We start from the raw sequence: 18832 nt of genomic DNA, 5'->3' as shown, positions 1-18832 counted from the left end.
ATTCCAAATAAAAATGCTTATCATGTACAGAAAAATTCATGTAAAGGCCAAGATAATACACCTGTTCATTTGTTCCACCGCCTTGCTTTGGTGTATTGTTAAGCTTTGTTTCTGTTTAATGAGATGTATATTCCTAGGTCTACACTCTTGGCTTTTTTCATGTGTAAGGTAGTGAAAGTTCATGGACACTGCTTTATACAGTGCCCAGTCTTAATACTATGTATGGAGTATTTAACAAATGTGATCTGAAAATGACAAGGGAAATGATGCTGAAGACTCACGTCCACTTTGAAGTCTAATGCAGTGTGAAAGTCACTCACTATAACACCTCTGAGTAGCGCTGACGTACATGCACCAGCTGTGTGCATACGTCGTTGTGTCCGACTCTTTGCAGCCTTATGGACTGTAGCCCACCAGGCTCCTCTGCCCATGGAATTCCCCAGGCAAGAATGTACTGGAGTAGGTTGCCATTTTCTCCTCCAGGGGATCTCTCCGACCTGGGAGCTGACCCACGTCTCCTGTGTCTCTTGCATTTGCAGGTGGATTCTTTACCACCGAGTCACCTGGGAAGCCCAGCACACACGCACCACCATGTATAAATAAGACAGCCAGCAGGAGGCTGCTGGGTAACACAGGAAGCTCAGCTCCATGCTCTGTGGTGACCTAGAGGGGTGGGATCGGGGTGGGAGAGAGGAGGTTCAACAGGAAGGGTATATGTGTACCTGTAGCTGATTCACATTGTGGTACAGTAGAAACTAACGCAACACTTTAAAGCAATTATCCTCCAATTAAAAAATTAAAACAAAACCTCTTCTCTGGTGTCTGTGTGTACACAGGCTGTGTGAGTGTTCTTTGCAGCCTTCCATCACTCCTGATGCAAAGAAGGGAACTTCTATTCACAGAACTTTCAACTTGCAGAGTTCTTACAAAGTTCTAGCTGGTGTTCTATCTTGAACTTCCCTTTTCTGAGAAGTTGAGTGTGCTGGATGAGTTACCGTCCAGCATATGCCTTCTGAATGAATTCACCACAAAAGATTGTAGAAACTTCTTATTCAGGCACACTAGCCTCTTCTAAGTCTTATGTGAGCTCCCTTTACTGCTGATATGACAATGGAGCTGATAATCTGTAGGTTTATATAAACTTGTTTGGCTAAAGCCACCCAAATTGCTCATATAATCTTACTATATGGTGGAAGAATAAGAGGCAGGGTTGCAGTAAATCTGGACAGAGGTAAGTAGGTCATAGGTTGAAAAGGTCTTATATGACTTGCCAAAGAATCTGGACTTTAGCCCTGAGGATGACAGAAATCCAAAGTTTGCATTACCAGAAGATTCTTCTAACTACAGCATGGAGAATGGACTGGAAGGGGTTGAGAGTTAGAAAGAGGGAAACAGATGTTACTTAAGTGTTCCAAGCAAGAAGGAGACAGGGTAGTCGATCAGTGAGCTAACAGGAATGAAGAGAAGATGGGTATCTTGGGGATATTTGTCTAGTTTATTTTTTGGTACAGATGGAAATTTTACTTAAAACCTATATTGTACGAAAGTCTAAAAAAGAAATATTTGATATGTGCCAATTCCTTGCAATCCAAGAATATCTTTTTCTTTTGCATCTCCTGATTCTGCAGACAGATCCTTTCCTTTAACAAATCTCATTGCTTTACACTCTCACCCAGGAGGGTCAAAAAAAAAAAAAAAAGTCTTATTTACATGGATATTAACTTTTATACCACCTGCTTCTGTCCAAACTTTTCTCAAAACAGGTTTTTCTTTTTCTTCACTATCTCAACTTTTTCTTGTTTTACTTTGTTAATCCTCAGATTTGGAGACCAAATTTGCCTTAACCTATCTGCCAGCTGACAGCACATCATCCTGCACAAGCCAGGGAAACTTACAGGCAATTCTTCCTCATGTCACTTTGTTATCACGCATGTCTATATCATTTCCTGCCAGGCACCAAACTTCCAGCATCAAGGAAGAACAGCTGAGGAGAATGCTTTTACACAAAAGACTTCCCTCCTTCCTTATCCCCTACTCAACGGATATGACAATATACTGATGATATAGTCAGGGTCAAGTTAAACGGAAGATAATGCAACTAAGTTCTAAAACCACCATTTTCAACCGATCATAAAGAAAGCAAGGTTAACTGTCTGCACATAATATAACAAGCAGAAAATGAATCAGAAACCAGAAGCTGACTTCAATCAAGAGAAGGCAAGTGAATTTTACAGATGAATACAAATTCATCTGTATTACATTAGAACAGGACATCAGTGAAGAACTGTTAGGCCAGTAATACTAAATCTCTTTGGCTCTCAGTTAAATTAAGTTAGATTATTAAAGACAATCTATGAGAAGACATATTAAGAAGAGGTGGCAAGAATACACAGAAGAACTGTACAAAAAAGATCTTCATGACCAAGATAATCACGATGGTGTGATCACTCACCTAGAGCCAGACATCTGGGAATGTGAAGTCAGGTGGGCCTTAGAAAGCATCACTACGAACAAAGCTAGTGGAGGTGATGGAATCCCAGTTGAGCTATTTCAAATCCTGAAAGATGATGCTGTGAAAGTGCTGCACTCAATATGCCAGCAAATTTGGAAAACTCAGCAGTGGCCAGGACTGGAAAAGGTCAGTTTTCATTCTAATCTCAAAGAAAGGCAATGCCAAAGAATGCTCAAACTACTGCACAATTGCACTCATCTCACACACTAGTAAAGTAATGCTCAAAATTCTGCAAGCCAGGCTTCAGCAGAAGCCTGTATGTATGTATGTAAACCGTGAACTTCCAGATGTTTAAGATGGTTTTAGAAAAGGCAGAGGAACCAGAGATCAAATTGCCAACATCCGCTGGATCATCGAAAAACCAAGAAAGTTCCAGAAAAACATCTATTTCTGCTTTATTGACTATGCCAAAGCCTTTGACTGTGTGGATCACAAGAAACTGTGGAAAATTCTGAAAGAGATGGGAATACCAGGCCACCTGACCTGCCTCTTGAGAAACCTATATGCAGGACAGGAAGCAACAGGTAGAACTGGACATGGAACAACAGACTGGTTCTAAATAGGAAAAGGAGTACGTCAAGGCTGAATATGGTCACCCTGCTTATTTAACTTATATGCAGAGTACATCATGAGAAATGCTGGGCTGGAAGAAGCACAGGCTGGAATCAAGACTGTCAGGAGAAATATCAGTAACTTCAGATATGCAGATAACACCACCCTTATGGCAGAAAGTGAAGAAGAACTAAAGAGCCTCTTGATGAAAGTGAAAGAGGAGAGTGGAAAAGTTGGCCTAAAGCTCAACATTCAGAAAACTAAGATCATGGCATCTGGTCCCATCACTTCATGGCAAATAGATGGGGAAAGAGTGGAAACAGTGGCAGACTTTACTTTTTGGGGCTCCAAAATCACTGCAGATAGTGATTGCAGCCATGAAATTAAAAGACGCTTACTCCTTGGAAGGAAAGTTATGACCAACCTAGATAGCATATTGAAAAGCAGAGACATTACTTTGCCAACAAAGGTCCATCTACTCAAGGTTATGCTTTTTCCAGTGGTCACGTATGGATGTGAGAGTTGGACTGTGAAGAAAGCTGAGCGCCGAAGAATTGATGCTTTTGAACTGTGGTGTTGGAGAAGACTCTTGAGAGTCCCTTGGACTGCAAGGAGATCCAACCAGTCCATTCTGAGGGAGATCAGTCCTGGGTGTTCATTGGAAGGACTGATGCTAAAGCTGAAACTCTAATACTTTGGCCACCTCATGCAAAGAGTTGACTCATTGGAAAAGACCCTGATGCTAGGAGGGATTGGGGGCAGGAGGAGAAGGGGATGACAGAGGATGAGATGGCTGGATGGCATCACCAACTCGATGGACATGAGTTTGAGTAAACTCCAGGAGTTGGTGATGGAACGAGGCCTGGCGTGCTGCGATTCATGGGGTCGCAAAGATTCGGACACGACTGAGCGACTGAACTGAACTGAACTGATGAGAAGACAGCTCTCACAGATAATTAACTTCCTCATCTCTAAAATCAATAGTTGTGTAAAACATAGCTCTGAAGAACTTAAAAAGAATTTGTATTAAAGATGAACCACAGACCATCCAGAGGATGGGATCATAGTAAACCTGGGGAATATACCTAAATCACAGTAAAGCTGCCATTTTGTAACAGCCAGCTAACTTTGTTTCTTATTTCTCTTCTATAAGTGGGATCATAACACTAAACAAGGTGTCAGAGTAAACGATGATAAAAAATTGTGATGAGGTGGCTGTATCAAACCTTTCTACAAATAGATTTCCAGTTCTGAGGTCATATTTTCATTGACTTGGAGAAGGCACCAGGGGCACACCTGGCCAGGACTCAGCTGACCAGGATTTTCTAATCTCACTTTACACCTGGTTTGGTGCCACTAAGTCAGTTTTAGCAGTTTAGGCAGATTCTCTATTTATAAAAGAGAAGGTTAGTATCTCACCTGCTGTATGGAAACATGTAAAGGTAGAGAGGAGGAAAAAGCAAGGGACTCACAGGTGACCTAGAGTTCTTGCTCTGTCACCACTGAATTGTATAATATGACGTGAGGCAATCATATTTCATTTTTCTCAAACAACATTATAAACTTTTAAAGTTTGTAATTTTAGGAGATTACCATTAGCAACTGTAAAAGCATTCCATTAGTTCAAGAGGAGATCAGTTTATTTTTATCGTATTAATCCGTCAAAAAGACCAACTAGGTTTTTCATAGCAGAAGTAACTCTCAAAGAATTCCCCTAAAATGTTAGGTCACAACAGCACATTAAATGACGTTAAATGCTATAGACTTCTCCTTCTTAGTAACCAAATAGTTAATGTGCTCACTGGATTCCTGCTTCCATTGGAAATTTTTTCTGCAAATGGAATCCCATCCCTCCCCTACTTGAGTGTTGATCAATTAAAAAAGAAAAAGATGAAAAGATGCACAAACTTTAGTCACTAGTTGACAGAAAGTTTGTGCAAGGTTTCTAGAAAGTTAACAAATGTCAGAATTATATAAAGACAAGTTATTATCCTAAAGTACATGAAGCTTAGGCTTTATCTTTGAAACTCTGAAGAAATGTTAAGTTTTGGTCAAAGAAATAGAAAAGGAAACTGCCCCTTAGGCATGTTTTCATATGGAATGAACTCCTGGTTTCTTTCTGAAGTGATTCACTTTAGCTTTTAAAACAAATTTTTTGGTTTAGTGCATAAAACTTTTTCCCAAGGAAGCTGAGCAGCTGGAAAAAGCATCTTTACCTATAGGCAGAACCGGAATAGTTCTGTTTCTTTAAATATAATTGTAATACTAGTAATGAAGACCAGCTAAGGTCATTCTACTGTCTCTTTCCATATCAGCCAAGTCCACACCTCGCTATATTTAGACAAGGTATGCAGGCCCCACTAAAGATAGGAAACTCAGTCCTAGGCTTAGGGTCACAACAGTGGGGTTACTTCCTCAGCTGAGGGGGAAAGTCACACACAAAAGCAACCCTGTATTGATGCACGCATTCCTTGGAAACCAACAGAGCAACCAATGCTCAATTGTATTTCACTGTGAACAGAAGTATAACCTCTAGTATGCATACAACAGTCTCTAACATACATAACTTCACCATAGTCACGACTAAAGCAAAGGTAACTCACTAGCCAGGACTGGTCACCATGCCTCAGCCAAAGAGCTGTCTAGGTCAACAGGGTAAAATAGTCAGCCGTTTGGTCTCCTGGGAACTGGAACAAATAGGTTTCAACTTGGGAATTCCCTGGTGTCAAAAACACCAGGGTCTGCCTGGTATAGTCCTCCAGCAAGGTCTAGCTGACAGCCTCTTAGACCATCATCCAGCAAAGAAAGAACCAAACAGGGACAAAACTGACTTGTGTATTTAAAAAGAAAAAGCTTATGGAACAGGGATTTTATAATAAGGATTGTGTTAAAGTGTGTCAAGGACATGGTAATCCAGGTAACAGAGGAATCTCCTTGGGTGGACATATTCTGTAAGGGGACCCTAAACCTGGACTCAAAACAAAGAGCCTTAGGAAAATATCTTAAAGAAAAACACAATTGCCCTTGAAAGAAAGCTAAGAAGACCCTAATAACAATCAGATGTTTTTGGTACCTCCCCAACTGTCAGGGAAAAAAATTAAATACATTTAAAGAATTCAGTAAACATGCTTCTGAAATGTAAGTATAACAAATAGAAATCTATTTATTTTCATTCAAAGGAAACTGCACATTGCAATTATGAACATTTCCACTGCAGGAAAGATAAGCAGATGTTGGATGTTTTCCCAAAGTTTTTAGTGTCACTGAAGAGGCCTACATTTTTTTCAGTTTCATGGTCAATGCTAAAAAGGCAACATTTAGAATGCTTTTTCTCTTCATACATATTTGAACATTTCTACAGTGACATATTTAAAGAACAGTCAGTAAAGAGAAAACAAACATACAGCTTATATACCATATTTGTATATTCACTTTCTAGTATATACTTCTAAACTAAAAGCAACATAAGATACATATTTAATACTTTAAATAGGATGAATTGTGAAAAAACTCCACTCTTGTTTCCTCTGCATTAAAACCCTACTCAATGAAAAATAACTGCATTTAAATATTCTCAACTGACACTGAAATAATCCTTTTGGAGGAAAAAATACTAAGATTTAAATAAATAGTTTCATTTCTAAAGGGTGTTTAATTTCTAAGACAGAGAAACTGATCTGAGTTTTCTCGTGGCTTTACATGCAAAATGCAGATTTTTTTTTTTTTTTTGCCACAGCAAAGATGCACTGGATAAGGGTCTAAATAAATAAATAGCGTGATACGGCAAAAACGCAAAAATGCCACATAACATTTGATTGCTCACAGTTCTAAGAATTTGTAACTATACATTGTAGGCTGTGGAATCTGGCATTAATAGCAAAGAATGGTTTAACGGGTTGGCGAATTCTTGACCCTCAGAACACAACACAAAGAGCACACTCATTCCAATAAATATCTCAGCCCAGGGCAGCGGTCCCCAAATCTCTCAACGAGCTCTTTATAATTTAATAAGTATCTGGATTAAATGTATTTAGAAATTCTAATTCTTTTGACAACTTTCCTTCAAAGCAACAACTTTAAGTCATTTCTGCCTTCCTAGAGTGCAAAGCACCAGAAATACTGTACACCAGTACTGCTTCTCTTTTCACTCACCAAATAGGTTGTGACTATTTGCTGAAGAACACAAACATTCAGGCTTTACAGCAATATTCCGTTTTCTTTACGCAAATACCATTCTTAGATTATCTACTCCAAGATTATCAGACAGAGAGAATTCAAAAGGCTGCATAATCCTCAATAGAGAGAAAATGGTAGGTCAAAATCTTTCACTGTGGGAAAATCATGAGTGTTTGTTTAAAAATGGATAAATGAATCTCACTGGTAAGGTTAAATAGCTTAAAAACACCTTACTTAATTTCTAAGTCAAATGCCCACAACAGTCTATTCCAGGTTCTTAATTTGGGGTGAGGGCAAGGTCATTACATTCCTTTGAGGATTTAGTGAAAACTATGGCTTTTTCCTGCAGAGAAATAAATGTACTAATCATTGATCTACAGACCCACTTTTTCAAGTGATTTCATTGTATTCATGAACTTAGTCTAAAACTCTGGATTAAAGGAAACTTTATTAATAGTTGCCCTGAAGAGATGGGCAATTGGGAATCAACAGTACCCACCTCCCACCCTGTCATCTTTTAGCAGATAACAACTCAGCTTTAACAAGAGCCAAACACTGAATGACTGGTGCTTGGATTTAACTTTGAAGCCAGAGGAAACCCACATGAATAGATAAGGCTGGGACTTTCTAAGGGTCTTCTATTAATATAATACTTTGGACTCCTGCCATTCTAAAGCACACAACGGGCAAATCCTATGAAAAGACCCTCTTACCTGCCCCATAATGCTGCCTCCTTTCCTATGGAAATCCCTCTACAATCAACTTGCTTATATCACAAAGATTCCCAAGCATTAGGCTGAAGTTTACCTACTGAAGCCCTGGAGTACCAGATACAAAAGGGTTTCAGCACAATAGAAGATTTTGGACAAGATTTTGAAATTCATTAAAGTCAAATCTGACTAGTGAAGTTTTGCTTCCCTAAATCTGCTGGATACTCTGGAATTTTTTAATAGCTACCCAGAGCATGCCATTTCATGCAGCATGCCGTTACAGTCCTTGTATTCTAACAGTGTGAACAATCCAACATCGCTAATACATTAAACACTGCTTTATGTGCTAGTGACTCAGCATGAAGGAAATGACCAGATTTAGGTTTTTCTGATCTTATGATTTTAGAATCCATGCTACATGGGAGAGAGGATTAAAGTCAATGTATAACTACCATGAAGGCTAATGTTTGTTTAAGTTAGCAATCTTTATCTGTTCCTATTATGTTCATAAACACAGTTGCCTCATATTGTTTATTTAGATTGCCTGTCATACCTAAGAAATGGTTTTATTTATTTACACCAAATGTCTACCCTTTAATTTGCAGCTCAAAAATTTTATCCGTTTACTGACCATTTTCTCTAAAGCAGCACTCCTTCCAGGTTACTTTTCATTTTTTGTTTTGCTTTACTTTTTATTTATAGCTGTATCATAAGCTAATTAGTTACAATAGTTTATTTACATTCTGGAATGTAAGTTCTAAGAGCTCAGAGTTAGTCTTTTTGGATCATTCCCAGTGCCCAGAACATTGTAGGTGATCAATACATGAATGAACAGGTATTTACCAAGTAGAGATACAAAATTAATCAGAGTAAATATAGCACAGTAAAAAAGCATGAGATATAAAGAGGACTTGGATGTTAGTCACTGCTCTTGAATTTATTAGTTACATAACCTGAACAAGTCATTTAATCTCTTTGAACATCAATGTCTTTCCTTTAAAATGATGCAAAAATATTACTTCAAAGGATTATAGGCAATAAAAGAAGTAAAAACTTGTTGCAAATATTAATCATTATATCCCAGCAGTTATTTTTGGAAAACTGGCAGAAAATTCTGTAAATCAGATCAATTTTGAGAAAGTAAGTTACTGTTACCTAACCCTTGGTCTCGCAGAACTGCAGAGGCAGAATGAAGTAGTGAGGAAGCACCACATGAGAAGGGGTGGACTGGAATCTCACTTATCAGCTGGTTGACCTTGAAAAAAATCTCTCAACCTCTCTGAAGCCTACTTTTCTGATCTACTGATATAAAATGTGTGTGAGGGGGTGCTACCTCAAAAGTGAATTGTTTGAATCAAATGTTAATTATGAAAGCACTTTTTAAACTTTAACACAGAATATTTAATTTTAGTTAAATTGATTACCTTCCCTTAGAGAAAATCCTAATCTTGTTTGTTTCACCAGAGAAATGGAAGGAAATAGTATTATAGAATGTGTTCACATGGACTACAGACAGAGTATAGGTACTCCCAATTCTTTCTGCAAGTTCTCCAACTTTGGTGAGAGGATGGAACAGAACAGGAACAGACAGAAAAGGAAGATAGAAAATGGAAAGCGAAACAGGTTCAGAAAGACACAAATTAGTAGCAAAGAATAGGTAGCAAGTGGAATAAGTAGCAAAGTTCTGACCAACTGTGAGTCTATTTAATTTCATACCCAAGGTCACGGCCCATTTCATGGATGTGTGACTTGTGCAGCCACATTAAGGCGGTGCTTGAAAGGGCCTTGCACTTGCTTCAATGCTCTGATGCTTTTTGAACGGGGGCCCCCTATTTTCATTAGCTGCTGGGCCCTGCAAATTATGTAGCTAGTTCTGCTCGCAGTCTTTCCACTAGACTAGAGGACAAGGACAATAGCTTACAACCTCAATGACTGCATACAAAGACCACTGCTAACTTAAAGGACAATTATTAACAAGTAGACTTTTAATTCAGAGAAGGCAATGGCACCTCACTCCAGTACTCCTGCCTGGAAAATCCCATGTATGGAGGAGCCTGGTAGGTCGCAGTCCATGGGGTAGCTAAGAGTCGGACACGACTGAGCGACTTCACTTTCACTTTTCACTTTCATGCATTGGAGAAGGAAATGGCAACCCACTCCAGTGTTCTTGCCTGGAGAATCCCAGGGACGGGGGAGCCTGGTGGGCTGTCGTCTATGGGGTCGCACAGAGTCGGACACGACTGACGTGACTCAACAGCAGTAGCAGTAGCAGACTTTTAATTAGGTTGGTGATCACCTATTTGTAGTATCTGAATTCAGAAGTTAGCAAAATACCTAGTAAAAGCCATTAATTAAAAAGCAGCAGACCAAATTAGAAATGCAAATATTATTTGCCTTTCCTATTTTGTGGCCCACCACGTTCTAATAACAGGCTAAATGGTGATGTTAGCAAGTGAAATACCTGAAGCTCATCTGACGTTTCATTCTGAAATCCAACAAAAGACCCGAGTGACTGTGGACTACCTTCAGTTTTTGATCTGGTTATCTGCTGCCTCACAGTATGCAGAGCAGAGTGACAGCGCCACAGAAATCGTCCCTGGAGTGAAAGCCCTAACGCAATCCAGTTCAATTAAATCACACCCTTTAAATAACGTTTTGTTTCTTTCCTGCTCCTTCGGACTGAGAGACAGCTGGTGGCTTTTCTCTGATTGAAGCTGAAAGGCTGAAGCTGATGAACTGAACATTTCCCACAAGGCAATTCAATTTTTGATGCCTCCCTTTCCCCCCTTAAAGCCAGACTGACCCCACACTGGTCCATTGTGACCTTTGGACTCCTTATCAGTCACCTCCAGTCTCCGATAGGAGTTGGACTGGCCAACCCACAGACGTCCACTCTCCAGTGAACAAAGGCTCGCTATGTAAAAGAGACAAGCTGTAGGCAGCGATAACTATCTGTAGAGAAGGTGCTGAACTCATCCTCTGTGTTCCAGCAGCATGTCCAGGACTGCTGCCACTACAAAACAGTGAAACTTCACCCCAAAACTTTCTCTGCCTGTGATTTAAACACACACCTTAATTAAGGAGAGAGCTCAGTTTCAAACAGAGGCAGGCAACCAACGTTAATGAATCCAGCAGGCAAGTGCGGCCTGCGTTCTAACATTCTTTTCTCCTTCCAGTCTTTTTTTCTTTAAGTTGGCCAGAAGCCCCTCTGGATACTGTTTAGATCTGCACAGACATTCAAAGTAAGATTCTTTAAGAGCTTTAGAAAATGCATACAACTCTTCTCCTTTCTCCTATATTCAATACTCAAAAAGCCTTAAAGATGAAAACTTTTTTTTTTCCCCAAGATTTTAAATGGCTTGTTCCCTAAAAAGTTTCTCTCTCCAACTTTGGGAAATATACACTGGCTTTTACAAACCAGATGAGGAAATTCTAACTTCACAAGTTTAGTTACGAGCATTAACAAACTAATATATATGATCATTTTTTTAGATGGTTGGATGGCATCATTGACATGAATCTGAGCAAACTCGGGGAGATAGTGAAGGACAGGGAAGCCTGGCATGCTGCAGTCCATGGGGTTGCAAAGATTCGGACACCACTGAGCAACTGAAAAGCAGCAGCAGCAATCCTTAGTAAGACAGAATTTTAGGAAATCTCAATGCCACTTTCACACTTCCTAAACAGAAAACAATGAAATGCTGTTCAAGGTTAATTTGCTGCAGGACCCTAAGTCAGTCAGTTATCTTTTAGCTCAAAAATCCCTAAATCAAAAATGGTGATGATTTTAGAATAAAAAAAAACAACACAGGGCGCAAACCCAAATTCACAAACACTACGTGTATATTCAACACCATCTACGGATAATTAGTTTTTCCCTCATCTTATCAATGTACTATTATTTCATCTTCTGGCAAGTTCCACTCAAATACCTTACAAATCATTTTCCATCAGTGACTGGGTATGAAAGCGATTCCTGATAGGAAAGACAAATAAGGATCAATTTTCCTGCGTCTTCAATTGGTTCAGATGAATTGAAGGATAAAATTGCTTCTACCTTGATTTTACTTTTTATTATTTCAGGAGCACTATGAAAATGAATTACTAAATTGCTGGAGGTACAGTTACTAAAATTGTAGACAGGTACAACATTTTTGGTGAGCAAACGGGCAGTCTGTACCAAAAGTTCTAGAGATAGGTATACCCTTTGGTCTGGCAATCCCAGAATTGAATTTTAGGGTATTTCCTTCAGGGACATGTGCAAAGATTTAGACACAAGGATATTCATTCAGTGAGGCTTTGTTTATAACTGCAAAAAAACTGAACACAATCAAAATGTGCAACAATAGGGCAGAATTCAGTTCTATGGAAAACAAATAACTCTCAGAAAGGATATGAAAGAAACGCATTTGAGGACAATGGCAGGATGTTCCCAATATGCTTAGTGAAAAAAAAAAAAAACAAAACAGATTACAAAGCAGATGATAGAAGACAATCGCATTTTTAAAAGGATATACATACAGAGAAAGTTGTGGATATTAACAGAACAGTAAACATCTTCGGAAAATAATAAGGGTAATGCTTTTTGGGGAGAGGAGGATTTCTGATGTTTCTTATCATAAGCATGCATTATCTGCAATATTAAAAAAATAGCCAATACTTTTGCTTTGTTGATTTTAAGTACCAGTAAGACCAGTTCCATTAAGAAAATTTCTCACTCAGGACAAGTTCACTTTTAAGCTGAGTAGGTGGTAAAGAATGAGATATTATCAACTTTACAGTGCATCAGGTAGGCAAGTTTTTAAAGCACAGAGACTCTCCCTTTGAAAAATGTCCCCAAATTGACTTGCAAGACTGCCATAAAGAAGAGCACCGATATTCAATATTTTCTGGTTGATTTTGACTTTAATTGAGGGAGAGATTAGGTGTTGTCATTTCTTTAAAAAGCATCGTAAACATTCTTACGCCATGATCATTTTCGGACTAAAAGGCATGTAACTTTGCTGGGAACTTCTCCAAGTGTCTAAAACGGCAATGAAGACGTCCAGCAGTGTGAGCACAGTGGACTTCCATCGTAACTGAGGTGGATCACAGGTGAGGCACAGGGTGAACAGGCCCCAAACCCATTCAGAGCCAAGACGAAGGTAGGTTTCTCAACAGATGTGCTCAAATGTATTTCCGAGGAGGTAAGAAATAAAGGAAGAAGAGATCATAGCAAGCCAGTCTACAATCATCAGTGTTTCTTTAACTTTGGGGAGAAAAAATTACCCTGGGTTTAAATTCATTTCGTTAGAATCACGAAATGGAAACATATCCAGTCCCAGTCTGCCATTCCTCTCAGTGCAGGAGAGCATAACAAGGCACAGTCTGCTGAATCTTCAGTAGCTGCAGTAACTCTTCTTTCAATCAGTATTACTAAACTATCATACTTTGGGCCTTATGTAACCTGGCATTTATACAATTCTTGGTCTTTATTTTTTAGTTTTTGGTTTGTTTTCAGTTTTACTGAGATATAATTGGCACACTGTACAGCATGATGACTGGACTTAAATAAATCATGAAATGATTATCGCAATAAGTTTAGTGAACATCCATCATCTCGTACAGATACAAAATTAAAGAAATAGAAAAAATGTGTCCTTGTGATGAGACTTGGCCTTTATTAATTGATGTTTGATCATAGGCTTACTCATATACGTGTAAAAGAGCCTCCTGTCCACTAGGATGGTTTTTCTATGTATACTTAAAACTAAAGGGCTGTACATTGCCATTGCCTTCTCCGTACATTGCTTATAGAACGCTAAATAAAATGAACCATTGACAACCAGGCCATTAAACTGGTAGCCAAGCCATTAAGAACAAAATCAGCACACCCTTCCCCCGATAGCTCACTCCACTGTAAATATCACAAGCCCTCTCTTGGTGCCAGTGGGAACCACCCTGCCCACCACATGGTGCTGATGTAACCGCATCTAGAGCTCAGCACCTGGAGAAAGCAGGGAAGGAGGTTTTGCTTTGGGTTACTTGAATGTGTTTCTTTCCTCCCCTATTCCCTTCTTCCTTTCTTTTTAACCATAAAACCACTAGCAGATAGTTTCGTGATTTCTATTCTCATGCTGCCTATGGGGATTTCACAGTGCACTCCCAGCCACTGGTACTGATTCAACAACAGCCTTTGTAAAATTGGCAGCCTTCCTAAATAAGCTATGTAGAGTCTGCAAATGCTGGTTACTGTGCTGTGTAGTCTGTGGGTACTCGATAAAAACTTGATTAAAATTCTGCCCACATGATATATCCAAAATATACTCAGAGCTATTTTCTAAAGAGCATGATCGGTCTTTACAAAAGTCTTTCTGGATTTCTCCTTCCTACCACAAATGATTAACAGCAGTCATTCACTGACTCTCTATGGCTGTGACATCTGCTACATCAGTCTTCCTTTTCTCTCACGGCTCAAGTACCCTTTACCTCTGCTTATACTAATCAAGACATGTAAGAGGGCCAGAAATAAAGGTCAGATGTCAAATCCTACCATAAAATCTTTACTAATCGGCTCATTTACAATAACTTTTTGTCCTCTGAATACTTAGAGCACCAATTGCACCATTCGTCTGGCACTTAGCTGAATTGTGTTCTTATTTATCCTTTAATTAATCTGTCTTATATCTCTCAACAGACTGAGTATCCTCGCCACAGGAACCATGTCTTGTATTTCTTTGTATATCCCACCCTTTGCCCAGAATATGACAATGATGCAAATGATGGCATTTCTCCTACCAGGCTGTCGCACCACTCTAATTCTTTCTCCTATACTCTGGTTCATGTTCAAAAGGGCAAACATACTAGCTGTCATTTACTGAGTGTTTACTGTTTGCAGTACTTTATAAATATTACACTTAATTAACTTAAATTAACTACTTTTCATGCTAAGTTGCTTTGGTCGTGTCCGACTCTTTGTGACCCCATGGTCTGTAGCCTGCCAGGCTCCTCTGTCCATGGGATTCTCTAGGCAAGAATACTGGAGTGGGTTGCCATTTCCTTCTCCAAGGGATCTTCCCGACCCAGGGATCGAATCCAGTCTCTTACGTCCTCTGCATTGGCAGGTGAGTTCTTTACCACTAGCGCCACTTGGGAAGCCCAATTAACTACATTAATTAATATTAATAGACACTATAAGCTCCATTTTATTGGTGAGGAAACCAAGTTTTATGGTGGTTATAAGTTGAAGGTCGCTCAGCCTATAAGTGGTGAAACTGATTGAAACTCAAGTTTGTTTCATTCCACACACCAGACTATTACTATCAGCCACAATAACAAGTGACAAGACACTGAACGAGTGATCCAAGATACCTTTTAAAAATTTCTAAATAGAATATTTAATGAAAGGGATACTTTAAGAATTGAGTGTGAAATTTCATTGGGGAGGAATGAGCATCACAGAGGTGGGGTTGATAAAATGATCTACACCAAATCTGGTCAAAGAAATGACCAAAAAGTTCAGTTTCATACACTGTCAGAATCTGTTTCATTCCCCTCCTGGGAAGAAAAACTGACACTGAGAATTCACATTACCTCATAAATGTTCCAACTTCTCAAACTAAATTTTCCCCCCAAATAAAGATGATATAATAATAGCAAATTAAAATTTTTTTGGTGTTCATAAGAACTGGATATATTAACTTTGAGAGAAACACAGTAATTTAAAGATGCCTGGAACAGAGGAGAGTTCCAAAGAAATGACATCTCTCTTAAGAGCTCTATGTTAAAGTGATACTTATTTAAAATCAGTGAAGAAAAATGAGAAATACTCATATTCAATTTATTCCTTATGAAGATCAACTGGCTTTTATTATACAAAATTTAAAGAACAAAGATGAGACACACAACTAAGAAGTTAAGCTCATAAACCTGTTCAGCCTTCTGTTGACATTTCTTAGGTTGTAAACAGGCCTGTCTGTGGCATTAAGTTTTAAGAATACAGACACCACAGAAGACAAGCAATGTCAAGTCCACAATTAGAATTGTTAGGGCTTGAAATATGCTGTTACGGATCATGAATAGCCACATGAATCTTTGTCAGTAAACAGTAAGTACAAATGATGAAAGCAACAATCATAACTGAAATTTTAATTTTTCTTTCTTATTAACTATCTCTAGCCCTAGCCCTAATAAAATGAAGCAGATATTACTCCCCCCAAAAACATAAGCAACAATTTGAACCATTTCAAAAAATGTCATTATTAAAAAAAAATAATAATAATAATTCTGTGTCTTCTATAACTGGAAAACCGAACTTACAATTAAAAAAACAAAAACCTACTCTAGTACAGGCTAACACTGAGGTTTCTCTTTACTGGAGAGTAATTCAAGCCTCTGGATTCTGTAATTTTAACAGACACACAACTAATGCCAAATCCCTCAGGTGACTAAAAAAAGGGTCACAGCCCTCTGAAAACAGATTAATGCAGAAAACAAGAGTGGCCAAATTCCCACAACCTGCAAAAAGGAAGTGAGCCCAAATAAGCCCTTTGGTGTGCAGTACTAACAATCTATTTATAAATCATTTACTACATCCTTTCCAAATCACAGGAACACCTAAAAACGCCTTGATGCTTTTAGCATATTTCTTCAAGTTAAACCTAATTACGTTAGTGGAAGCAACATCCTGTATAATTCTAACAATGCAAAGCTAAATCTATCTGAAAGTAGTTAGGATACTAATTATTATTATTAATTTGCTTTCATCTTAGTAATCCAGAAGGGCTTCCCAGGTGCTTCAGTAGTAAAGAATCCACTGACCAATGACACGGTGATTCTTTCGATCCCTGGGTGGGAAAATCTCCTGGAGGAGGAAATGGCCACCCACTCCAGTATTCTTGCATGGATAATCCCATGGACAGAGGAGCCTGGAGGGCTACAGGTCGCAAAGAATCAGACACGACTGAGCTCGCACACACGTAGGAATTCAGAAACATTGTGTGATAGCATCTACACCACTATTCTCTAGCCCCAAGGCAATTTTACATACGGTAATTAAGAAGATTCACATTTACTGGAGAAACCCAAGTAAGGACAGAGCAAGAGGATCTGCAGTTTAGCCCTTCTATTACTCCAAGATCCAACAGCTCTTGGAGCCAGAAAATGACAACATCCTTAATTATCTGGCTTTGGGCAATGGTTTCTCTGTAAATCTACAGAAATTGCCCCATTTCAGGAGTGATTACAAGTGAGCACACAATCTGAAGAACAGTAATTCAGAAAAAAAAATTAATTAAGACTTTATCAAAGAAATCTTGACTTGAGTGCATCACGACCTCACTATTCCTGCTCATCTTCTTTATGCAGTTAGTGGCCAAAGTTGAGGGCTTTCTCCCTCTCTGTTCCAAGCCAATTATTGCTCTACTTACTTCAAAGCAGCCTAAGTGTGGGTAAAGTCACACAAAGTTATTACTACTAATAAAAACACAAATGTACCTTTTACTCTGACAATTGAAAATTAACTTCTTTGTATTTGAAGACTGTAACACTAGGAGATTAATACACTTGATGCAAACTTAATTGATAACACTTTACACAATATTTTACCTTTTAAAGTTATATTACCTACCTATTTAAGGATCAGAAACAATCACGAAAATGGTATTGATTCAAAATAAAGAGACATCTCATGTCTTTAAAAACTATCAACATTATTATTAGTCTCTTTATCCACCAACCAGAGATAAAAAGCTCTTAAATCATAAATGAATGTGTGGCTTCAGTAACTGAATTACCAATTATTATAACTATGTTTTGTCCATTTCTGAGAGGAGAAATCTAGATTTTAAAGTAGCAAAGATGATAAAGACACTTATTAAATAGAACAAGGAAGTTAAAAAATATAAAGACAAAACAATATCATAAAATTATAACACTTAGTGTAGGACCTCTTGGTTCTAGGCTTTTAAAGTATAGAACTGCTGCTAAAGAACTGCTTTAGAGCTAGAAAAAGATGGGAGACTATACCTAAATCATTCTACACATCATATACCAGCTGGACAAAGATAACACCAAAGATTCAACAAATATCTGAGAAAAAAATCTTAAAAGTATTAGTAAACCAATTCCAGCAGTATGTTAACAAGTAATGCAAACAGCTTTAAAGGACGATTCAACTTTCGCAACTCAGTTATGTCACTGCATTGCCAAGAAAGGGGGAAATATTATCCTTCCAACAGAGGGCCAAAAAACATCTAATCAAATTCAGTATCTGTATCTAATTTTAAAATATTTGAAATTAGGAATAGTAGGAAATGCCCTCAGCTTGATACGTGATCTATGCTGGAACTTATAGCACACAGTACATCTATTCAGAAAACATAAAAAGCATCCCTTTTACAATGGAAAACAAGACCAGGAGCATTGCTACTCTTTAACACACTAAAGCCTAAGCTGAAGCAACAAAGAGTTACACTCAGAGAAAACTCATTTACAGATGATATAATCATTCACTCAGTAAAATCAAGAAAATCAACTAAAATATCTATTAGATATAAGGACCAAGAGTTCAGCTAGGTGGTCTGATATAAAAGCAAATATAAAAAGCAGTTTCACTACACACCTATAAATTAGACTAATTAGAAAAAGTCATGGGAAAGAAGAGCTTATTCACAAGAACAACAAAAACTTTATAAACAACTACCCATGAATATACCTAATAAGAAATGTCTAACTGTTATATGAGGAAAAGTGTAAAATTTAAATGAAGGGCATTTTAAAAACAGTGAATAAACAAACACATATCACATTCCTCATCGGGAAGGCTCATTCTATAAAGCTGTTAATTCTCCCCAAAACTAGTTCAGTACAATTTAAATCAAAATCCCAATAGGGTTTTTAAAAG

General features: G+C 38.2%; 1 protein-coding gene across 5 annotated transcripts in view; it reads right to left on the bottom strand.

Annotated features, from left to right (window-relative positions):
- SSH2 (slingshot protein phosphatase 2) overlaps positions 1 to 18832 on the bottom strand; it is a 246358-nt gene that overhangs the window by 77338 nt on the left and 150188 nt on the right. Inside the window, exon 1 of one of the 5 annotated variants that reach the window (XM_070390316.1) lies at positions 10412 to 10528. The exons of the other annotated variants lie outside the window; for them this stretch is intronic. Within the exon in view, the coding sequence (XP_070246417.1) occupies positions 10412 to 10434 (23 nt within the window). The 5' untranslated portion in view covers positions 10435 to 10528. Of the gene's footprint in view, positions 1 to 10411; positions 10529 to 18832 lie in introns of those variants that run through there. 5 annotated transcript variants of the gene reach the window in all.

The sequence above is a fragment of the Bos mutus genome, chromosome 19 (assembly GCF_027580195.1).
Source record: "Bos mutus isolate GX-2022 chromosome 19, NWIPB_WYAK_1.1, whole genome shotgun sequence".
NCBI classification, from domain to species: Eukaryota; Metazoa; Chordata; class Mammalia; order Artiodactyla; family Bovidae; genus Bos; species Bos mutus.
This window is presented reverse-complemented; position numbering and strand designations above follow the sequence as displayed.